The 25,721-nt window shown below is 35.1% G+C and overlaps 1 protein-coding gene across 1 annotated transcript in view; it reads left to right on the plus strand.

Moving 5' to 3' along the window:
- GBE1 (1,4-alpha-glucan branching enzyme 1) overlaps positions 1-25,721 on the plus strand; it is a 271,692-nt gene that overhangs the window by 229,801 nt on the left and 16,170 nt on the right. Inside the window, exons 13-14 of the mRNA XM_039253680.1 lie at positions 8,440-8,624; positions 10,216-10,346. Coding sequence (XP_039109611.1) covers positions 8,440-8,624; positions 10,216-10,346 — 316 coding nt within the window. The remainder of the gene's footprint in view (positions 1-8,439; positions 8,625-10,215; positions 10,347-25,721) is intronic.

Consider the following 25,721-nt stretch of genomic DNA (forward strand, 5'->3'; position numbering starts at 1 on the left):
TCAAAATGTTCAGCTAATAGAGCTGGGGCTTTTTTCATTAGTTGTATTGTCTCGAATTTCATCACTGAACCAGCTGGCTTCTTGTCAATTTATAGTTTGGACCTTTACATCAACTAGCAAAGAATTAATTACAGGAAAAGCAATCCCGATAGGAATTTTGTGCCTAGAGGTTTTTCACAATTAACCAGACATGAATGGCACTGTTTACGGAGGAAATGGAAAGGAGAGAAGGAACTTGGTAGAATTTTCTAGAATCATTAATTAAATACAGCAGTGTTAGTGACTTGCTTCACTGTTTTTGTTTTAAAGTTACATATTAGCCAGAGCTTTCAGTCCTCTCTTTCTGGAAGCACCCAGTTCTGTTACTATAGTGAGTTCAGGGAATCATGCCATGAACTGTGAATTTTCTTACAAAATATCCCAAGTGACAGCTCAAAAAATTACTGTCTTCCCTTCATTTGGCAATAAGTAACAAGTCTCTGTGTTACATTAGTGATCATAGTCATAATTTAACAAGCAGATAGATAGCCTTTGATGGTTAGTGCCAAGTTACTTGCAATGCATATTTTTGACTTAGAAGTATTATTCCTGAGTGTCACAGTCATTGCATCTGTGTGCTAGAGTTAGTTTAACTGTGACTTTTCTAAGCTTCTTATCTGTTGAATAAACCAACCCAAGGTTTTAAAAATGCTTCCCTCAATTTAGGCTTTCACTTTTTTTTTCTTTTTTATATAGTTTAGAAACTCTGACCTTATGACCCATTGTTCTACTTACTAATACAGTGAGTGGTTCTTGCCTTTTGTAAGACTCAGACTCTGAGAGAATGTAAAGGAAAGATCTCTGTCCTCAGAAACACACACAGATGAATATGCATACAACATTTTGCATGAAATATCAGGAAATCCCTAGCAATGCATGAGCTCCAAGTTACAAATGCCTGTTGCATTCATGGAGGAATATATACATATGTTAGATATGAATGTATGCATAACATTTGTATATAGTTTAGAAATATATATACATACATTATTTTTATTTTGTTAAGTTAAAATACTTATATTATGTGTTTTCTATTCCATCAAGTTATCTGTATTAAAACAAATCAATTGCCTTTTTGCCATCACCTGAATAAATTTAGATTTCTTATCCATCTTTATATACAGCAGCCCTTAGTTACAAACTTATTTGGGTAACCATATTTCACTGTACTGTCTCAAGTGCTGCCACATTTCCTAAGTAATTTGTAGACCATAGCTGAGAAGAACATTCTTAACTTGTTTTAATGGTAGTATTTTTCTTCATTAGGTTTGTGAGCTGTGAGCTAGTGTAAGATACTAACTGGCATTTTCCAGTTTTCTCTGTTCAGTCTGAGAATGGTTCACTATTATTCCAAGGTCACTTTGAAAGTCTTTCTGTGATTTGCTTCCATTTACTTTATGCTTGTGTTTACAGTTTTGGACCAAATATGAAATTTAATGTTGCATTTGTCTACATTAAACTTAATTTGCCCCTTGTCAGCTCATTTACAACAGAGATAACATTCAAAAGCCACACTGTGGAATGTTTTGTCTGCAATCACTAACGTAATTTTTCTCTCTATTTCTTTGTTGTATGCAACTTTCTCTATCTTTCAGCTTAAAAGGAAACCTCTCCAGGAGAGGATATTCAGAAAATCTAAATTAGTCTCTAATAGAGATTAATAAACAATTCTCTAATAGAATAAATTCTTCATTACATCTTGATTTTTTAATAACTTTTTTCTAACTTAGAAATTCAGTTTCATATTCTATAATATATAAATATGCTTATTGGAATTTTTTTTAAAGTAGTGACTTTATAATTATAAAGGATAAATAAAGTAAAAGTTAAAATACATTAAAAACAATCCTAAATTGGATTATGACACCAAACATTTGTCTTGCTTTCATCTTTGTCTTTTATTTTTCCAAGTACTTAATTTGACCTCATGTAATGAGGTTTTTATTAATTGTTAATAATTTCTAATATGCTGTTAGAAGATGAATGTTTAAAAGTAACAAGTCTTGGAGCACAATAAAGTGAAATCTTAAATTCAAGTGATTAAAAATACTTTTAAGGTAGAATCTTAAACATATGCACTAAGGAATATAATTGTGTGTGTGTGCTGAACATTATTTCCAGTAACAGTTCATTAATTTGTGCCTACATCGCCAAATAGTTAGTCATGTTCAAAACCTGGGAAATCTTTCCTTTTAGAATATCTGCTTTTTACCTTCTCAACAGCTATTCTACGTATTCAGTTTTGTTAGGGAAATACCAGACAAGTGTACAGAGATGTATTTATAAAATTGCTCACATTTTATAACAGTAAAATAGTAAAAAAAAAAAAAAAAAAAGCCAAAGTGAATAACATGAGGAAAATGATTAAATAAAATTGCATTGTATACACATAAGGAAGTATCATACTGGAGAGATATATACTTATTGACATAGAGAATGCTTATATTAAAATTCAAAATAGAATATAAGTCTATTTTTCTTCAAAACAAGTTGTAGGGACAAGATGGATGGATGATTATGTATATGATATAGAGATAGAGATATATAGTTATAGATATAAATGAAAATAAAATATTTACTGAAGAAAAACAGTGGTGTCTTAGTGTACTTGGGCTGCTGTAACAAAATGCCACAGAACTGGTAGCTTATAAATGACAGAAAAGTTTTCTCATGCTTTCCGGAGTTTGGAAGTCCAAGATCAGAGTCCCAGGATAGTCAAATGAATGCCCTCTTGCCATTCTCAGACTTCTAGTTGTATCCTTACCTTGTGGGAGTGGCTGGGGAGCTCTGTGGAGTCTTCTTTGTAAGAACATTAATCCTGTCCAGGAGGGCTCCACCCTGATGACCTAAACATCTCCCAAAGGCCCTACCCCCACACACCATCACATTGAGATTAAGATTGCAACATTCAAGTTTTGGGGAGACGGTAATATTTAGACCTGAGCATAGAGGTGTGTGTGTGTGTGCGCATGTGTGTGTGTGTGTGTTTCTGAGAAACAGGTACTTAACTTTTAATAAGATTATAAAATGAGTTCATACCATCTCAGTAGTTTTGGTCAAACACCATCCTGTTCTATACTGATGCAAACTATACTGCAAGGAGGAATTCTAAGAGGGAACCTAAACCATACAGTGGAGAATTTTCATCTTCTTAGTCTACCTAAGGCAGTTGGAAAAGATAACAAGCAACAGAGGCTATAACCTAAGGTCACATTTTCAAGAAAGCTGAAGAGAAATTAGGAGATATGGGAACCTCAAGTGTCAGTAGTGTTCCAGCCAAAGCAGAACTCTAGTTTTAGATGGTTCCTAAAATGTTTATTTTAAGTGGAATGTAACCAACTAGTATACTACATATACTTATATAGTATACATATAATAAATAACAAATGTATATAAATATACAATATAAATATGTATGCTATATATAGCATATGTGTAATATATATACACCATTATATATATATACAATATAATATTTATATATATATATATATAAAATAACCCTTGAGAGCTTGTTCAGAGGTTTTACAAAATGCACATGTAGAAATAATGAAGGAAGAGAGTGGAAAGAGAATTCCTAACATGGCCATCTGATTTACCCTTTCCCTGTGGGTGTCTTATAGCAAAATTATTTTCACATTCAGTTCTGCTTTTTAACTCTCTAAAATAGTAGATAATTTAAAGATCATTAACATTTGGCTTAGGGAAATTGGTTTGTATTATTAAAAATATGGACAAATGGGACACCTGGATGGCTCAGTCAGTTAAGTGTCCACTCTTAATCTCAATTCAGTTCTTGTAGGGCCCTGAGTTCAAGACCCACATTGGACTTCATGCTGGGCATAAATCCTACTTAAGAAAGAATGAATAAATGTGTCAGTGTAGTATTTCAGTACTTAAAGGAATGTTTGTGCCATGAAAATTAAGTTAAGAGGAGTTAACTAACTAGTTGCCTATTGAATTCATCCCGGTTACTTGTATGTCTGCTGCAGTGTAGGGCGAATCTGACCCTATGCCCAGTCCCATTTACCATGTTTGAATCTTAAAAGAGTGTTTATGAAATATTATTATCCTATTTTACAGATGAGTAAACTGAGCACTGGAGAGATTAGATTGCCTACATTCATATATAAGCAGCTCACTAGAATTAAAACACAAGTCTTGCTGTGTCCATGGGCATCATGATGCATAACTGTCTTTTACCTAGACATCTAAAGAACTTTCAAATCTCTACTCTGTTCTCCTTCAGGGTGTGGCCTTTAGCCCCCCTACTTTCAGTACAGAGAGGTTTATGAAAACGTAGATTCCTGCCTGGGACTGCCCCTAAAGGTAAAGTATCAGGTAAAGAATCCATTCATAACAGGCTTCCTTGGAATCTATAAACCTTCTCTGGAGTGTACTATATAGACTGAAAAGCACAACCCTATGTTTTATTCCTATACCAACCAAATGGGTGGTAATATATAGCAAGTCCTAGGTTTGTTTTTTTTGTTGTTTCTTTTCTTTTTTCTTTTCTTGTTTTTTCTTTTTTTGTTTTTTTTGTTTTTTTGTTTTTTTGTGTGTTTGTTGACTTATAGCATTTGTCACTGACCATCCTTTTTGAAACTCTTCTTAGCCTTCGATATATTTCTTTGGATGTCCCTCTTACTTTCCTAACAATTGTTCCTCAGTCTTTTCTAATTAATCTTCTGCCTGCAGTTCCTTAGGATGCTGTCCATGGGGCTTTTTCCTTTTGTGGATATATCTACTGTCTCTTATTGAGGCCTTAACAAATTACTCTTGGTCCTCACCCCCAATTCTCTCCTGAATTTCAGTACCTTATTTTTATCAATGTTACTATATATCCACGGATGCCTGCGTATTCTTCAGTTCTTAAATTTAGCATGCCAAAAAATTCATTATCTCCCTCCCACACACTTCCTTTTCCACCATTTTTCTCTAGTGCAGTTAATGTAGGCACTCACTACTCAGTCAACTGAGCTTGGAACTTTAAAACTACTCTCAGAATTCTTTACAACCTGCATTGATCAGGCAGTCATCAAATCCTGTTATTTTCTACCTCAGATATATCATTTGTGTTTTTATTTGTTTTGTTTGAATAGAGTTGACACACAATGTTACATTAGCTTCAGATGTTAAAGCATAGTGATTGACAAATTTATACATTATTCTGTACTCACCACAAGCTATCATCTGTTACCATGCAACACTAATAGAGTATCATTGACTATGTTCCTTATGCTGTACCTTTTATTCCTGTGATTTTTTTCATCCCACACCTGGCAGCCTTTATCCCCTATTCCAGCCACCTATTTTGGCCATTGTGCCCGAGCAATCTTCAGTTTATTTACTATATTCTGCTTTTTGTTGATTTGAAGGTTTTTTGTGTGTGTGTTTTGGGTTTTTTTTTTTTGCCTTTGTTTTGTTTTTTGTTTGTTTGTTTATATGTTTCACTTATGAATGAAATCATATGGTATTTGCCTTCTGCAATTGGATTTGTTTCACTTAGCATAACACCCTTTAGGGCTATTCATGTTGTTACAATAGCACGACCTCTTCCCTTTTATGGCTGTATAATATTCCTATGTTGTTTTTTAAACACACACATATAAGCACACACAGATGCACACAGATAAACACACACCACATCTTCCTTATCCATTTGTCTATCAGTGGACACTTAGGTTGCTTCCTTATCTTGGGTATTGTAAATAGTGCTGCAGTACACATAGGGGTGCATATATCATTTGGAATTAGTGTTTTTGGTATCTCTGAATAAACACACAGTAGTGGAATTATGGGATCATATGGTAATTCTACTTTTAATTTTTTGAGGATCCTCCATACTGTTTTTTTACAGCGCCTGTACATATTTACATTCCTACCCACAGTGTGCATGAAATGAATTTGAATCATTCTTTTCCTTCTTCCCACTGCCTTTTGTCATCTCTTACCTTATACTTTGGATTCTATGTTAGCTTTTGTACTATTCAACTATCCCCAATATCCAGTGTCTTTTTTCACACTGTCAAGGTATTTTAATAATAAATGCATTTGGACTACTCATTCCCCTACTTAGAAAAGAACCTTTAGTTCCCTATTGCTTGCAATGTAAGGTCCTAATTTTATGAGGCCTGTCCTAATCTAACCTAATCCTGTCTGTCTCACTTTTCCTCACCACTAACCCTGTTTCATAGCTAAACCAAACTCCTCACTACATCTCACCTTCTCACTCCAGTGCATCTGCTTATGACATTCCATTAGCTTGGAGTATCTGTCCATGTAGGAGAGGTTGGTCATTCTTTGCAATGTATTTTCCTGGTATTTATTTCTGACAGTATGGTGTAGTGGTAAGAGTCAGGTGCTGAAACCAGACTGTCTGGTTTCATAGATCCCTCTACTTAATAACTTTCTATGCTAGTTTCCTTACATATACAGTTGTGACAATAATAGTACCTACCTTAGTGTTGTTGAAGATGGAACGAATTAATTTGAGTGTAATGCATGTGCCTGACAGATAATAAGAGACATTAAGCATTTGCTGCTGACTCTGTGTGATAATCATGATGGCAATGATGTAAAAGTCTCCCCCAGAAAAGACTAAAGGAATTGCTGATTAATGGTAGTCAACCCAGAGATCACGACCATACCAAAATAAAAGTATTGTGCCTATAGAAAGACTGGATCCAATTTGTAGGCTACTATACTTTAGCTACCTCATGTCATTTCTAGTCTTTCCAGAGTTCTCCATGAGTTGAAATCTCACTAGTACTTAGACATCTAATTTTCCCCAGGCTGGTAGTATCTTCCTTATCAGTAAAGAATGTGCTCCACTACAATTATGAAGGTGCAGGCATTTGCCAATTGAATGGATGATCAAGCAGGCTATCCCATGGGTACCCCATGGGCTTCTGTGAATCAGGCTCCAGACCTAAGCAGGACTCCTAAGCATGGCAGAGGGAAATTCCTTGTGTTACTTGAAGGCATCCTAAAGTAAATATAGGCCCATAGAGTCAGACATAAAGTCAGAAATCCAGTTCCCTCCTCTGTCATATAGCAGGTAAAATCGTAAGCAATATTATTTAGACTGAAATACTAGAATTCAGCAAAATGTTTGTAAACACTTTGTTATGAAACTGCTATAGACTTTTTTTGGATATTATTTTTATTTTGATGACTATGGTCTCAAAAAGTTAAATGTAAGTTGCTACATTTCTTAGCAGAATTTACCATTTTAAAGCAAATCTGCAGTAAATCATTTTCAATTGCATCCTAGTTTACTAGTTTTTATTTATTAGAATATTATAATACTGGCTTGTATTGGCAATAGTACTTTCTAACACAAAGGAGAAGCTTGTGGCTCAAAATTATAGCAGTAAAGCAGAAAATGAAAGTAAATTTGGAAAGTAGTATTTAATTTTTAAGGGAAAAAAAGAAACTATAAAGTAGAAGTCCACCTTGGGGAAAACAATAGGAGCCAATGTATTAGCCAACCAATATCTAAATTTAATTTTGAAAAATACATGTATGTTACTACTTTATTTCATTTTTCAACTGTATTGAGTTTCTGGTTCTCATCATTATAATGAGAAATAATATTTAAATGGTTCTAAATCAAGTTTCCTAGCTAAATCACACACAAGCACACACGCAGATGCATTTGAAATTAAAGGTATATATCTAATAGTAACACATGAATCTGAGAAAGAAATAGAGAAAATGTGTAGTAAGAATGATGACTTGGGTTTCTACAGCAACTGAAGTTTAAAACTTACTTGTCTAATGTGGGGATGAGGTAGAAAGCACCTCATTAAAACCTTTGGATTTTAATCAGAAGAACTAAATTTTAATGGTTGCTTGTGCACTTATTATCGGTGCAAGCTTGGGCAATTCTCTTAACTGTCCAAAGCTCTGGGTTTCTCATCTGTGAGATGGATAGAACAAAGATTCCCACTGAGGATCAAAATATAATGTGCCTTCGAAGCCTTTGGAAATTGTAAAGCATTGTACAGATTACAGAAATTACAGAAATAGAGATTTTGGAAATTACTCAGATATTAGAGTTTATTTTAGAGATGAAATAAGTATGATAAGAGATAACTGTTCTCAATTGTATGTTAGGAAAAGGAGACATGGGCTACAAAGGTATGTTACAAAGGTGACAAGGGCTACGTGGCCAGGCTAAAAACGGACCCTGGAATTGAGTCCATTTGTGGTCGGTCCCCTTTGTGCTGCCTTGTGCTGTCTTTGAACCAGGGTTATACATCATTCACAGGGCACAGCCATCATAAATGATAACCTACACCGATTTTAAGGACTTTAACAGATATAATTATTGAGTCACCTTAGGAAGAAATGCTAATATTAACGGGTGAGGCTTATATTTGTTCTTCCACACAGGTAATGAATTTGGGCATCCTGAATGGTTAGACTTCCCAAGAAAAGGAAATAATGAGAGCTACCATTATGCCAGAAGGCAGTTTCATTTAACTGATGATGACCTTCTTCGCTATAAGTTCCTAAATAACTTTGACAGGGATATGAATAAATTGGAAGAAAGATGTGGTTGGCTTTCAGCTCCACAGGTAAGCTCTTTATTCTAAATGTTATGTTTTAGTCACCAGTGTTGTACATGCTTGGAATGGCAATCGATTTAAATCTATATGCAGATCTTTTAAACAGCACTTTATTATTCAGTGTGTAGTGCCCTGTAACATACTTTGGGTTGTCAAAACATGTCATTGAAGTCTCTCCGATAGATAATGAAAATCTTAAACATAATGCCCTGCTTACTTTCCTGTTTAGTTTGTTGTTGTTTAAATTTAGTAATTTTTATTTCAGTTGGTTAAAATAATGACAAAAGCTCGGCATGGAGTCCATTTTGGAAAATTACTGTGGAAACATCTTAATTGTTTTGACTGTTTTTCTTTATATAAATAATTTTGCTGTCATAAAGAGACTACTTGGACAACATGTAGATTTCTTTATTCTCCACCCCCCACTTCCTTTACTGGTCTCTAACTTGTCATCTCAATAGATGCCATTATACCTGCATGCGGTTTTGTATTTTTCATGAGCTTGACTCTCCTCTGGAATTAAAGTCTCCCTTTTCAATAAGTTTTAGAAAATGTAATTAACAGGTGCAAATTTTATACAGGCTTTTTTCCCTTGCAAAAATTAGCATATAGTATGTGTTACTTATAATCCATTTAGTTTTTACTGGTGCTATTTGAAATTACTGTTGATGTGTTTTTACTTCAGTGTCTATGATTTTTTTTTTAATGGTTGAACAAAGGTACTTATATATTCACTAAGATTGGCTACATGACACGAATGCCCTAATCACGTTTATTAGTAATGCAATTTCCAAAAAAGAGAGCAAAATGATGCTCCTTTTCAACAGGAACAATGTTGAATACCAAAAGGCATGCTGTTTACTCTAGAGCCTTAGTTCACATTGCTAAATTACCAAGAGTGGCGCTGCTGATATGCATGGAAATAAGTCCTTTCAAAGCTGGAGCTGCAAGAGGGTGGTGTTGAAAAAGCAAAGGCTTCTCACTGCCTACTGAAAACATGGTGTATAAAATGGGAGACTTTGTAGATATAATTTCTTTTTAGACCTTCTCTTTCATTAGAAAAAAAGATATATTGTAAAGAACTTTAGGTTGCCATTGAATCTGACAAAGGTGGGCAATAATGTAAAGTTTTTAAGATAACTACAACTTCAGAAATCTCAATACAATAACAATGTTACATTTTATTTTAAAATGTCATTTTATGTAGCTTACCTCATTAGTCTGGGGACTAAAAGTCTTAAAGAAAATTCACTTGTAAACAGATCCAGTATGCGCATATGGGTACACACACACACACATTTTATATGTAACATAGATACCGTGTTCTTAAAACCTAAGCCACAGTGGTAATCCTCTGTGCTTTGTTTGAAGTTATCAATGGCTAGTGAGATTTTAATACTTTAAGCCATTTTTGAGACTTACTAGAGTTTGATATGGCAATATTGCAACATGTTAAAAATATAATGGGCTGGCATTTTCATTTGTTGGCTTAATAGCTAACAAGGCTATCAAAAAAGACAAAAACATTTTTTACTATATAATCTGCTTGTAGCAGCATCTGGGTATTGTTTAGATGTGATGTATGTGTTAATTCTTACAGGCCCATGTGAGTGAAAAGCATGAAGGCAATAAGATCATTGCTTTCGAGAGAGCCGGTCTTCTTTTTATTTTCAACTTTCATCCAAGCAAGAGCTACACTGATTACCGAGTTGGAACAACATTGCCAGGAAAATATCCTTTTTGTTGCTGGTGAACGTTACTGTCTGCTTTCAATTATTTATTACATCAGAGAAACTTAGAAAGACTAATGCTAATCTTGGTGACAGTAGCTCTCAGTTCCTCTTTTGGAAAATGAGGGGCTTGAAATACTTGATTGGTAAATCTTTGCTCGGCTTCGTTATACTGAATCAATCCTAAGCTTCAATCTGGTTCTAAACAGTATGATTCTGAGGGTTTGGGTTTTTTTTTTTTAATGATAGTTTGATCCAATATGCAATTTAGGAGATGACTGTAGTTTCTTTTTATGAAAATATGTTGTAACTTGCCTTTGAGAATTGTCTCCTTTCCCTTCTCCACCGACGATGCAGACAATAGCTATAAAGATGGCTTCATTCCCTTTTCTCTTTCCTGTCTCCTCCAGTGCAGGACATAGCTCACTTTTGAAGGCCTGAACCAGTGAGGAGCCAGCACTTGGGAGTATGTGCAAAAGAAGTGACAGAGAGAATATTTCTGATATTCATTCTGTATATTCACTTACTCACTCAGTTATTCATTTCCCAGATATTTGCTGAGCACCTGCTTATTGAGCACCGATGTGCCAGCCCTGTGCTAGGTGCTGTGAATACAGGAATTCTCCGGGAAGATTCGGTCACTGCTCTTGTGGGGCTTTTAAACTAGTGAAGAAGAAAAAAATGTTAGGAATCTTAAGTTTAATAAATGTTGCTAAAGGAAAAGTGCAGTGTATTTTAAGAACATTATGATTTCCCAGATCCGTGAAAAAAAAAAAACCACACAGATTCAGGACCTCACAACAACCCAACACAAATTTGGAAGCAGGCAGATAGCATTCTTCTCTCCTGCAGCCCTGACAGTGATCACTGCCTGCCACCTATGCGGGTGCCTGATGCCACCATGAAGTCCGATGTGTCAAGGTAACTCTAGCTAAGCCCTGAGGTAGTGTGACCCCTGCACTGTGACAGTATCACCAAGTTCCCTGGTTCATTCTGTCTTTCTGCTTTCAGCTCTCAGGGCACCAGCAGTGCCCACAGGATGGCACCTGCTATAGTTGTAAGACAACAGCCCTGGTTCCAAACATAACCTTCAGACACAATGTAAGGCAAATAGATTTTTTTCTCTTTTTTAAGAATGAAGTCACTTCAGGACATATTTTTTTTTTCCTTTTCTGTTGCCCAGAATTCAGTCCCACATCCTCAAAGAAATTTCTAGGAGGTAGAATTGTATCACCACAACTGGCTTATTAATCAAGGGAATAACTCTTAGGTTTCCAGGAAGTAGAACGTGGACTCAGGAAGTGGACTTCTGGAAGTGAAGTGGTTATACAGACAGACCATTCTGCAACAGTAAAGAGAACAGGCCAGTGCTGTCTAGTTATGTAGCCTGCAGCACCTACCACCACCCTGTGCTGTTCAGTGACCTTGAGTGTGGGGAGCGATGGTTCCCTGCCCTTTTCCTGTCCAGCAGATCAAAGTTCCACATGTCACCAGAGTGTAGGAGAGATGGCTGTGGCTGTGACTAAGAGCCCAGAAGTGCCCCAGTTAACACAGAAAATGCTCCCATCAATGTGATGGGATTACCTGCACTGAAGAAGAGCTGTACTGTTCCAGGAAGCAAATGTACTCACCATTTCTATAAAGAAATGCAAACAAATACTAGATGTATAGCAACTCATACATGACCCTTCTCAGCCCCAAACTGCTAATGTAATACCCTAGACTAAATCCCTCTACACCTGAAAATATGATATAAGAAAATACAATCAAAATATAATCTTTTATAATCAGGCCAAAATACATTTACAATTTACAGTACACTTGCGATCTACTGCAGACTTGGTTAAGCACTGTCCTTGACCCTAGGTCAGTGCGGAGAGGAGATGTATAAAACCAAACCAGGTTGTAAAGCATAATGCAATAAATGAGAAGGACTGAGAATGTTCCATGGGAGAACAGGAGATAAGTAAAAGAAAAAAATAAAGAGAATGAGAGAGAGATTGAAAGATGGATTGATTGATTGAAGAAAAAGACTGTTATGCCTGGACATTGAGAAATGGATAAAATTGTAGTACAAAAAAATTAAGGAAGGCCGTCTCTCTTGGAAAGCATAGAACATTCTTAATGAATAACACAATGAATTAATTGGAGACTGATGACCCTAAAATGGAATACTAAGAGATAAAGCTGAAAAGATAGATTGAGATCACATAATAGAAGATTTCAGTGCCATATTAATTAGTTTAGACATTTTTTCCATAGTTTTATAGTGAAAAACTGAAGGTTTTTGAGCTGGGGAACTACTTGATAAGAATGTATGCTGTAGGAAAAGTTCTCATGTACCCAGTGTGTAGGAGAGCTTTCTCGAGGAAAGAGATTGGAAGTACAGATATTAATTATGAGAAATTACAGTACATGTAAAAGATAATTAGGGCATGAGCCGAAGGAATGACAATGGATAAAAGTGCTTTCTTGTGAAAGAACTCAGCAGTTGTTTGGACTTGGGATGTAGAAGAGAAAATATAAGGATTAATTTAGAACAAGGGGAAGAATGGTAGTGATGTTATTACTTAGGATAGCAAAGCAAGGAGGAGTAACCAGTTAGGGGAAGAGAAAATATAAGTTTAGGGATACCTGGCTGGCTCAGTCAGTAGAGCATGTGACTCTTGATCATGGTGTTGTGAGTTCAAACCCATATTGGGCTCAGAGCTTACTTAAAAAAAAAAAAAAAAAATGTGTGTGTGTGTATAAAATAAAATTTTAATTTAGGATTTTGGTAAGTAGAAAATGTATGGAATTTCAATGATGATTTTTTTTATTGTGCTGACTTCATTATTTTTAAATATAATTTATTGTCAAACTGGCTTCTATACAACACCCAGTGCTTATCCCAACAAGTGCCCTCCTCAATGCCCATCACCCACTTTCTCTTCTCTCCCACCCCCCATCAACCCTCAGTTTGTTCTCTGTATTTAAGAGTCTCTTAAGGTTTGCCTCCCTCTCTCTCTGTTTGTAACTATTTTTTAGCCCCTTCCCTTCTCCCATGTTCTTCTGTTAAGTTTCTCAAGATCCACATATGAGTGAAAACATATGATACCTGTCTTTCTGTGACTGACTTATTTCATTTAGTATAATACCCTCCAGTTCTATCCACGTTGCTGCAAATGCCAAGAATTCATTCTTTGTCATTGCCAAGTAGTATTCCATTGTATATATAAACCACATCTTATTTTATCCATTCATCATCAGTTAATGGACATTTAGGTTCTTTCCATAATGTGGTGATTGTTGATAGTGCTGCTATAAATATTGGGGTATGTGTGACCCTATGCATCAGCACTCCTGTATCACTTGGGTAAATTCCTAGGAGAGCTATTGTTGGGTCATAGGGTAGTTCTATTTTTAATTTTTTGAGGAACCTCTACACTGTTTTCCAGACTGGCTGCATCATCATTTGCAGTCCCACCAACAGTGCAAAAGGGTTCCCATTTCTCCACACAATGATGATATTTAGAAGAAAAATCTTGACTCAAGCTATACTGATCTCCTATGTAAATTTAATAAATATTATTAAGTGAAATCATATATAATAACATAGCATATTTTATGAAGTAGAATCAACATAAAAGTTAATTTTAGTTAGCGATATGAAATTATACTATACATGAAAGTCATGTTTGTTTTTTGTGTGGTTTTGTTTGTCTTCTTGTTTGTTTGTTTAAAGTAATCACACCCAACATGGGGCTCAAACTCCTGATCCTGAGATCAAGAGTCACACATTCTTTGGACCTAGCTAGCCAGGCACCCTTCTCGTTTGGTTTTGATAAAACCTTGCCACAAATTGAGTCTTCTGGAAATTTAGTTATTTACCTAAATGTCTATAGGCATCTGCTGTATAGAAATTCTCTATATTAATAAACACTGAATGCTTTATATTAGTAACCCCTTTCAGAAACTGTATTCATCTAAAGCTTTAATGATATAGACAACTTGGAAAATGGATCATATCTTCATATAAGTAATACTTGAAGCCTTGGTCAGCTATTGGATCTCTAGGAGAACCTCGAAGAAAGTATCTTGAAGAAAGTATTCTTGGTTCTTTTCCTATAGGGATTTTGTTTGCTACATAATTGCCCCTACTTGGACCTTACATATTTTTGCCTTTCTCATTTTTTGTCTTTCAGTCAACAAGCTGTAACTAATTCCCATATGTTACTGCTTCCTCTAAGGACATTTACATTTTAATAATGGTCTCTTTGACTACTCAAGAAATATGTAAGACCTAATGGACTGGTTATCTAACAATATTTTTTATAATGAAGATTTTTTTTTGTTTGTTTAAGGTTTAAAGTACCTTAAACCATACCTTCTAATTAGCATAGGTTCATATCACCAGCTTTAACTCCTACATTGATCTTAAAATCTTCCAGATTTTCTGATGTTCTATTTCTATACTCCAATGACCCAGTTTAGTGCAGAGATACCATTTATAAATTCCTCCACACATGATAGCTAACTGTCATTAGAACTCATTCCAGTTCTAGCAATCTAATTCACAAGGTAAACAATTCAAGTGTTTTTGTAATTTTTTTAAAAATTGCCTTAAATGTATTAAATGCATTAGTTCTGTTCTCTGGATCTACTGCTGTTTCTACACGTCAGCTAGTCAAATCAGAAAGGCATTTAATTTAACATGCTCTTTATAGTACTGCCTCCCTAGTCTTCCCCCTTCCTGACCAAATGCCCCTGGTTTCTCCAAAACATTCTGGGGATACTTTCCAGACCTCTTACTATCACGCCTCTCTTATCAAAATGTACCCAGCACTGTGCACAGCCCTCTAACATTGTGTCTCCGGGACTCACAGCACAGTATTCCCAATAGAAAATGGCAAGTATGACAAAGAGTACCCCACCACCTCCCTGTATCTTGATATTGCTCTCTTATCAATATAGTTACAGTTACAATAGCTCTACTGGCAGCCATCACATTTTCCACTCATATTGTATTTGCAACCAAGACAGAAAAAAACAAAAGCAAAAAAACTTTAGTTTTTCTTGAAGTATACTGGTATTATGTCATGGCCACCCTATTTTTATTCAGTTAATAACTTTAACCTAAAATCCCAACTTTAACGCTGAACATGAAAATATATATAAAATGTTTTTGGCCTCTAACCCATTAATGGGGAAGACGACAGTTCTGTGTTATAAATGCTATGATGCTACCATCTTCCATCAGCAACAAATACATCTGTGCTTCCTTTCAGCTCTTATTGTTTCAAGCTTAGCTTTAAGAGTTCTCTTTATTATCCTTAGCATTTTACAAGTCTCATTTCCTTTCAGCCTTTCATTTTTCTGACTTTAGTCTAATTATACCTTTAAACGACATTGTAGCTCAGTGTTCTAGAATCATTTCAGAAATGGAAAGTACAAAAACATTAGGATTTCTATGCTGTAATCTCTGACTTTGCCAAAGTGCCCTGTCCCATTGGTACCTCCAAGTTCTGAGCCAGTGAACTGACTAGTTTTTCACTGTGAAAAATCAAAGGTGCTAAGATTGGCTGTATTAATCAAGTCAAGAAGTTCATCAAATTTTTAATTCCCTGGAAAGCAAAGATTTGGTGCCAGAACAAGTTTAAAGTTTCTAAAGACATCATGTGAACTTCTTCTGTCACTGTGAAATATAAACCGCGAGTAGGTACTATGTCTGAATTCTTGAGCAAGTTCCATTTTTTGAACCTGTATATCCTATGTGTCTATCAAATAGCAAGACATCAACTTTCACTCAAATCTGTGGAAAATAGGAAAAATAGTCTTCCCAAGAAACTGTTGTAAGGTGAACTATCTTGGGGACGATGCCAGGCAAGGTAGAAGAAACACTTTAAGGATGCCCTTAACTATCACTTCTAAATAAGATGATACATTTCAGAAAGCTAAAAGAAAAGTCTGATGCATATCACTCAGGTTTTGAGAAGTGGTCTTAATGGTGACTGCTAAGGGATTTAGTAATGTTTCTGCCAAAGGAATCTACAGCCATATTCTAGAAAATTACACACACACACACAGTGAATACCTTTCGCTGCTACACTGCCTCACATTAGTGTTTTTAGCTGCTGATCTTCAGTGTAATAACCACCAACATTCTTTAGTTAGTAAATAGCAATGTGGGTGATGCAGCTTCAGATCTAAATATACCGGGCAAGTAGGCTGGTCACACATCTCATGCCTAGGAAGATAAAAGACATTTTCTTAATGTGATATATTTGCCTGTGACTTAACCTTGTTAAGTAGCCGTAGACAAAGAGAGAAATAAAAACATAATGCCCTTTATATTATCAGAATCATTATTGTCTGTCTTTCATCATATTTCTTCACTTAGAATGTTATCAAGTCAGCATTGAATCAAAAGGAAAATAGCTAAGCCCCCCAAGGACAAACTGCTCTTTCTAATCCGTTTTGAGTAACACAAATGATGATACCACATTTTGAGTGATGTGAAGGAGAGTGGATGCAAGGGGACCTCTTTTTGAGGACCGTCTGTTTGCTGGCCATTTTTTTAAGTTGTTTATGTTTTTTAAATGTTTATTTATTTATTTATTTGATAGGGAGAGAGAGAAAGAGAGAGAGAGAACAAGCAGGAGACAGACAGAGAGAGAATCCCAAACAGGCTCTGCACTGTCACCACAAAGCCCAATGCAGCCCTTGAACCCACGAACTGTGAGATCATGACCTGAGTCAAAATCAAGAGTGGGATGCTTAACTGACTGAGACACCCAAGTGCCCCACCTGGGCATTTTAGTAAACCTCTAGTTTAGTATTCCCAGCAGCTCTATTAGGTAGGTTATGTTAGCCTCATGTGACAGGTCAGTAAACTCGGGCCCTTAAGTAATTACCTAGTTTCCCTCCAGCCCCCAACTGATAAAGGTTGAGCAGTGTACTGCCAAGCTCATGTCTTTTCTATTCCTCTTTCAGTTCATGGGTGCCTACGTGTGGTTAGTGGTGGTAGCAATAGTGGTATTGTCCATGATGACTTATTTCTAGAATGCTCGAAATAACTTACATACAGTTCTCTGGAGCAGTAGGTAGCATGAGAAAATTATACACAAATTTACAGCATAGGCAAGCTTCTCTCTCTTCAACTTCCCTCAGCACCCCACCATCATTCTCCCTCATGATTCTTTCCCAGAAATTCTTCCTCATAATCCCTGGGTAACATGTACATACTCAAGTCAAGGTAATTTCTCTGTATTCTAAAGTAGAATGTAAATGTGTCCTCATTCCGTGTCCAAAGCTAAACAAATTCCTTCAAGGAATCATTTCAATTTAAGGTTATTATCTAACATTCAGAATCAACTTTAAGCCACTCGTAAGGTATGTGTCTCGATATGTGCAGATTCACACTGTTCTGAGAGCATGAACAACACTAAAATAAGATGTTTTCAAATTATTTGTCACCATGCTGAGACGGGGGAGGAAACAATAGTGTACCAGCAGCCTCCTTTCCAAATGGCATTTTAAACTGTTACAATACTGAAATGTTAAGAGGAGTAATCATAAAGTATGGCTTGTGAAAAATATGTGAATCCCAGCCAAAAATATTTAAAGCTAAAGGAACAGATGAGTAAATAGTTGGATTTGACCCGAGATCTTTGAAATATTTTCATTAAACTGCCGCAAGATGTACTTTTTAAAATGTAAATCCAGACTCTGACATTTGCAACCTGTACACAGAGTTTCTAATGAGCAAATAAGGTCACTTGGATGATTCACTGGAGTGTGATTGCTGAAGGCAGAGAGGTTGCTGTGTGTTGCTTAGTTTACAGAAGCCTTTGAAGCATGGTTATGTAACATTGTGTTTAATAGAATCTATGCTTTATGCAACAAATAAAAACAAAGGACTTAATTTCGGATTAGCTAAATGTCACATTCCATCAAGAATTTATATATAAAAGTTAATTTCTGGACTAAAGAAAATAAGAGCAGCTCAACTTTCTAATTTTCCAGATAACATATGTTTTGTTTAAAAAGCACTTTAAAAAATAAGGCTTTCTCATGAAAGATCTAAAACAATGACTTTGAACAGATGTAAGCATGTTTCTTATTCGTGTGTGTATGTCTGTGTGTGTGTGTGTGTGTGTGTGTGTGTGCTTTTACTCTATACTACAACTTAATGATGCTATTCTTTATGTGAGCAGAGATAATCCTAGTAACAATTTCATATTTAATATAGGTCCTAGTTTTGTTTGTATAGCTTCAAAGTGGATGTACATTCATTGCCAGGTTAGCCCTCTTTAGTTTCAAGATGACAGTAATATGTTTAAACATTATCTAGAGGTCTTTTTGATCATTTTTTATTGTTAAACACTGTCCAACAGTCCCTGTGATTTAGTGATAATGACAGATTCGTATCCCCACTTCCACTGGCAATAAAAGAGCCTATGGTTTAGCTTCATTTTTCTACCCAGGAATTTAAGATGAATCACAGAGTAAGAAAAATATTTTGCATGATTAAAATATTGCCACTGCTGTAACAGTTTTAGATTGCCTTAATATATATTCATAAGACTATAGGCAGTAATGAATAATGAGCAGGCCCTTAAAATACAAATGGTGTTAGGTGCAGTTTTTTTCTTTTCTGTTCTTTCCTTTTTTTTTTTTTTTTTCTTAAATGTCTGAGTGCTATGTAGCAGATCACTCAGTGCTCTGACATATGCAACAGCATTTCTGGGATTTTTAGTTTCATAGCTCATCTGTGCGGGAATGGTTTCCTCTGGTTCCAGAAATTCATCTAACAATAGCTCAGTCAAGATTTCCATCCTCTAGTTCTTGTCTATCTGTGGGGAAAATCAGAAACATTATTATAACCTTTAAAAATAATACATACTTACCTAAGAATTATATCGCTAATGGATGGAAAAACATGTGTGCCTAGGTTGATTATGTTTACTAATTTGTAAAAAATGGTACTAGTATGTGGAAATGGATGCCAAGATACTTGTAAGACTAAGAATTTTATCTGCACATTAGCAATTATTTAACTAAATGTATTTAACTAAATTTACTATTTAACTAAAATGTATTAGGGACTCAGAGCACCTAGGTGACTCAGTCCATTAAGTGTCCAACTCTTAGTTTCAGCTCAGGTCATGATCTGACAGTTTGTAAGGTTGAGCCCCACATTGGCCTCTATGCTGACAGCACAGAGCCTGCTTGGGATTGTCTCCTCCCTCCCCCTTCTCTGCTCCTATCCCGCTCATGCTCTCTCTCTCTCTGTCTCTAAAAATAAATAAACTTAAAAAAATTTCAAGTTTTTTTGGAAATGTATTAAGTACATATAAAGCTACATTTTTGTTGGTTGGATGGATAATAATGAATAGAAGGATGGGCAGACAGAAATGAATGGATGAACAGATGGACAGACTTATGGATGGATGGACAGACATGGATGAATGGATAGATGGATAGTTGGAAGATAACTGCTACCTAATGGCAAAAGAACCTCTGGAATTCTTTAAAATTGAATAATTAAAAAACAAAAATTACTAGAATTTATTGCTTTTCCCTTAAAGTAGATATTAAATAGTAGAAAGGGAAAATTGATCAAATATTATCAAGAAAATACATCATGATTTTGTAGCATTTAAAATTAATACACTAGAGTATATTGTCAGAATATTTGCTGAACGACTTTCATAATAAAGATCTACCATCACTTACAAGCTTACTATATGCTGTGCACTTTGCAAGCACTTTACACTGATTATCTCACTTAGTAAACCTTTTTCTTTCGTAGGGAATAGCATTACAAATAAAGAAGGAGAAAATCTGAAAAGAAAACATTGGCCTGAAAAACTCCATATCTAAAAACTCCATATCTTTCTTTTAAAATAGTCCTGTATTTAAGTAGTCCAAAACAGATGGTTCACTACTATTTAAAAAAATAAATTGTACAGTTGTATTCATCACCTTTCTTTATCTCTGATGCCAGTTTTTTTTTTTTTTTAAGAGAACATTCTGTATCTAAAGTAAATTTCTAATATTGACTGTTAAATTACTTTTTCCTTCTGGATCTCAGTAGAAATTAGTCTTTTTCTTTTACTTTTGCTTTTGCTTTTGCTTTTGCTTTTCCTTTTTTCAGTAAATATCTCCTGCCTGCCAGAATGCTGTTTAGATCTTACGTAAGTGAGGTGTTTTCGTTTTCATCATTTTCTGTGAAGCTGTTCTCAGAATCTCACAGGGTCAAATTGAACAGCCAGTGTTTCATTTAAATGTGAAAATGGTACCTGAATACTTCAGAAGGTTCTTAAAATTAAGCCATGATACAATTACTGGTTCACTGTAATTATTTAATAGACTTATTAAATATATGGATGCTACCACCAAAAGAAGAGTTTCTATTTCTCCAGAGAAAAGTGGAAAAAGTAGAGCTATAAACACTATATTCTTGCAACTGGTGGCTTCACTTATAACCATGTGTAAGAACCATTCCTAATTCTATTAATATAGTATTTCTTGGCCTAATGGTGGCAAAATATCTAATTAATTCCTATTATGTAAGTGAAGTTTATTTGTGAAATTAATTGATTCTTTTTGGTTGCTATAGGGTATTAACAGTTGAATAAGGAAAATATTTTTAGATGTTATTGAGAATAATTATTTAATTAATGTATAACTTAATGAAATGCAATCATATTACCTTTTACTGGTGCACAATAATTGTTTCATTACAGGAACATTAAAACAGGAAATTATTTTGCCTGTAAAATTATAAACATTACTGTAATTTTTTTCTCCATTGGTTTATATTTAGAGATAGTCAGTTATTTTCACTTTATTACCTTCTGTTTCCACACTCTCCCTTTCTTCCTAGCTAAAGAAAACAGGAAAAATATGTTTGTCTAATGATAGCACTCTTTTCTGACTCTGAAACGTTATTTTCTTCAGTTTGTTCTCTTACTGTAATATTTGCATCTCCCAATGGCTCAGTAGTTGTATTTCCAGTTCTTATATTTGCAACGTAAACAAATTTATTCTCATTACTCGAATAGTGGTTAAAACCATGTGCTCTTAAGATAGAATAAGTCTGCCTAAGCATTCAAGATCTACCTGCTGCTTATTCGTGTTATGAAAGTCACCTCACTGTTTCTTGATTTCCTCATTCGTAAAACACCTACTTGAAGAATTATTGTCAGAATCAAATGCGTTAATGCATGTGAAAGGCTTAGCAACAGGGCCCTGCACATACCGTGACCTCAATAAATGTTACCTGCTATAGCCAACATTGCTGGCATCATCATCGCCCTAAAACATGCGTTAGAAATTTGATCATCAAAAGAAAGAAAGATGGGGTGCCTGGTGGCTAAGTCGGTTGAGCATCTGACTCTTGATTTCAATTCAGGCCATGATCTCAGGGTTGTAGGATCAAGCCCTCCATCGGGCTCCACATCAGGCTCTGCACTGAAGGTGGAATCTGCTTAAGATTCTCTATCTCCCTCTGTCCCTGCCCCTACTTGTATGTTCTCTCTCTCTCTCTCTCTCTCTCTCTCTCTCTTTCTCTCTCAAATAAAAAAATTTAAATTAAAAAAATAAGTTTATTTAAAAAGAAAAAGGAAGGAAAGGATGAGAGAAGTAGCTACAAATCCTCTGTTATCTACATTCTCTGCTCCTACCATGTTCATTTCCTGTTCCCCAGTTCACCACCACAAGGTAATTTTTATGCTTTTTCAGTCCTGGAAATAAGTCTTCTGCTTCTGGCTAAATCCTTTCCACATTCTGGCATCATTGGCTCACCTTTCTTTCTCACCCCCTTTCTCCATCTGCTGCAGGACTATCATGATTTTCCTTTCCTGTGTACCCACTCTATCCTATCTTGTTCCCTCAGGTCCAAATCCAAGTATTTATTCTGTTTCCTTCCTTGTGCTCTTCCCTTGAAGAATTCACACATACTAAGAGCTTCGGCTCTGTGAAGATGGTCCCTAATCACTTTTCCTGTGCTGATGTGTGCTCTACACCGACTATAATTCTGTGATATTAATGACCATTGGGAAATACCAGGCAGCATAGAATCATAGATTTCTAAGAGGTAGAAGAAGTCTAGCATGACCAAGTTTAGCCCATTGAAATTAAATAAAATTGGTTGGGTTAGAAGATGTATTTTAGGACATGGTTTCTAAATTAGTACCAAAAATTAAATCTTCATAACACTTTACCATGTGTGAATACTTTTATTCACCTTGACTCCTCTTATCTTCAACCTAAATATGAGCACTAGAAAGATTTATAACTTTCACAAGATCATATTCCTAGTAAGTGAATAAATGCAATTTAAATCTACTTCCCTTAATTTCAGCACAGTTTTTCATGTGGACACCAGATAATTCACTTTTTTGTTGCCCTGTCAAAATGCCATTAAAATTGGCAAAGTGTGTCTCACTAATTACTTATAATTTTATGTTTTCTTTTCATTACTTTGTAAGAGTTAATGGTAACTCTGACTAAATGTCATTTTTCCACAGTGTTAAACTATCCTAGTTTCTAACATACTCAGAAACACAGATCAGTTTAAGTGGGATGTTTTTTAAACAAATATACTCATTTTAAAAGTAAACTTTTTTAAGGGTAAAATAACTTTTTTAAGGAAATAGATGACTACTCAAGTTTTTTTTATTAAACCAAGATATAAACCTAAGTATATTTCAACTTCAAGTGCTGACTAGGAAAGTGTAGATCCTGAAGGATATTGAAGGATAAAAGGGTTTGAGGATTAAGCATCCCATAGAACAGAGGAAAACACTTATAAAGAGGTGAAAGATAAGAGTTCTGCTTTCATTAGCTTTCTTGATAAGCTGCTGTTCCTGTTCTTCCTTGAGTAGCAGAAATTATAACATGCATGGGAGCTCCATATCACCAGTATAGGTTTGCAGCATGGGATTTCTGATTTGTTTTAGCCACACACAAAAAACACAGTCTTGGACAGATTTAAGGAGATTGAGCCTCCGTATAGATTTATATTAGAAGCATGTAATTGTATACATTTCCTTTTCTTACCTTAATAATTTTGAATGTAGGAAATTCATTCCTCATGACTTTTTGTCTGCTGGCTGCCTCAGACAATTTACTCAAAGGGTATAGAGAATCATATTACGGTATTAAAGTAACTCTCTCATGACCATAATAGTGTCATCCCTTTGAAATTTTGATAGTAACTGGATGCTCTAATTAAAGCTCACATTTTTCAAATAGCTATAAAAAAATAATTAAATCTACATAGAATTTGATTCAAAACCAGCCAGAAACGTTGCTCATTTGAATTATATAAGTCATTTCCATGTCTGACTATCATAGCTGAAACATTTGTTGATTTCATTTTGAATTGTACTAGCGTGTACTTTGCGGAAATAACTTCACAGCTTTGCTCTTTGCTTGTATTACTTTGCATGTCTACCTAGTAGGATTAACCAATATGATTGTTTTAATGATTGTCCCTGGAAAATGTATTTATTAGGAGTCACATGTGTGGCTCCTAATAATGTGTGACTCATTTTTCTAGTGCCTATGGAGGGAATGTTTACTTCAAATCCTTTCTCTTACCATCATCAATCTAAGTACAGTGATGATAGTTATGGGCTGGGTGCCCAGAAGTGCTCAGGAATAACTGGGAGTGATGGGGCACATATGGGCACATGCCCGCGCACACACACACAGACACACAGGCCTGCAGGCTTTTCTTCACAGTTTTTCAAGGAAAACTAGCTCAGCCCATCCGCATTAGTTTTCTAAAGCACTGAGTGAGCCCCAGGGTATTATGATTTTCTATTTGGTCTGAAACTTACAAGAGAAAGAGGAATATACATTCACTACACACATAAGTTATAACTTCAAATAAAGAAAAAAATCTTTACTACCAATTTTAAATAATCAGCTTTCAAATCTTGGAAGTATTTTAATGTTCATATACTTTGCAGTCTTTCAGTAGCAACGGTGGTGGAGTGGTAGAATCTATTATACCTAGAGGTCTACCCTGGCCCTGCCAAGTTATTTTGTAATGTATTTTTATGTTTTATATGCATACATATATGTATATGTATGTATGGTTTATATACATAATATATGTGTGTGTATATATATATATATGGCTTTGACTAGTCATTTTAATGTTCTATGCTTAAGTTCAGTCACCTTTATAAAGAAAGCTTACCAATCAAGTTGATAATACAGGTCTTTATATGCTGACTTTAGTAAATATGTAATCAATCATCCACTTCAACTGACACTTATATAAAGTATCTGTTCTCCAGGGCTCATACCAATCACTTTAAGAATTAACTAGCTCAAAGTGACATGAATTTATTTTATTGTTGTAACTTCTCCAAAAAGAAGGTGAGAAATCTTTTAAAATATCCAAGTAAAATTTGTACATAATGAAATGGGATTGAATTAGCAAAGATATTTTACACATCTGAAATGTTAACTGTATAAAACAAGGAAAGAAAATCAAGGTTGGGTATATTTTATATAACCAAAGTAGTAGTAAATTATTTCTCCAGGTTTGGCAAAAACATGCATAGATCAAAACCCAAGGAGAATATAAATTATTTTCCAATAATGAAAATAAAATCCATTCAATAAATAATGCCGGGTACTAACCTAGGTCCTAGGTAGTAGGGAAGTAAGAGGAGTGGGTAAAGACAGAAATTCCTTAAACAGATTGTATTTTAATAAAGGAAGATAGAAAATGAAATAGTTATTTTTATAGTGTGTTACAGGTATGGTGAAAAGACAGGACACGTACAAGAGGGTGTGGGGAAGTATTTAGTTTTCAGTGACAGTATTTAGAATAGTTTCCCAATCGTTCTCAGAAGCTTGAGGAGCACTTTTCTTTAAAATAATAATAATAATAATAATAATAATAATAATAATAATAATAACAATAATAATAAAACTTCACAGAGTACCAGAGTTGGTTGCTCAGTTGACTAAACATCTGATTCTTGATTTCAGCTCAGGTCATGACTGCAAGCTTCATGAGATTGAGTCCCACGTTGGACTCTGTACTGACAGCATGGGGCCAGCTTGAGATTCTCTCTCTCCGTCTCTGCCCCTCCCTGCTCATGTTTTTCTCCTCTCTCTCTCTCTCTCTCTCTCTAAATAAATAAATAAATAAACATTTTAAAGCCTTTAAAAATAAAAATAAACTGAAAATTTTAAAGAGTATCTAGTTCTCAGAGAGTTTGACGTACTGTTCTCCTAATCCTTATTATTAAATTTCTATTTAACAGGAAAAGTGTTTGAATCCTAGTGAGAGCAAAGTCAAGTGGGGAAGTCATGGAAGTAAAGGTCATTAAGAAAGAAGAGGCCAAACTGGGTGTAAAAAGTA

Source organism: Hyaena hyaena, unplaced genomic scaffold, assembly GCF_003009895.1.
Source record: "Hyaena hyaena isolate Hyena2069 unplaced genomic scaffold, ASM300989v1 scaffold_460, whole genome shotgun sequence".
Lineage (NCBI taxonomy): Eukaryota > Metazoa > Chordata > Mammalia > Carnivora > Hyaenidae > Hyaena > Hyaena hyaena.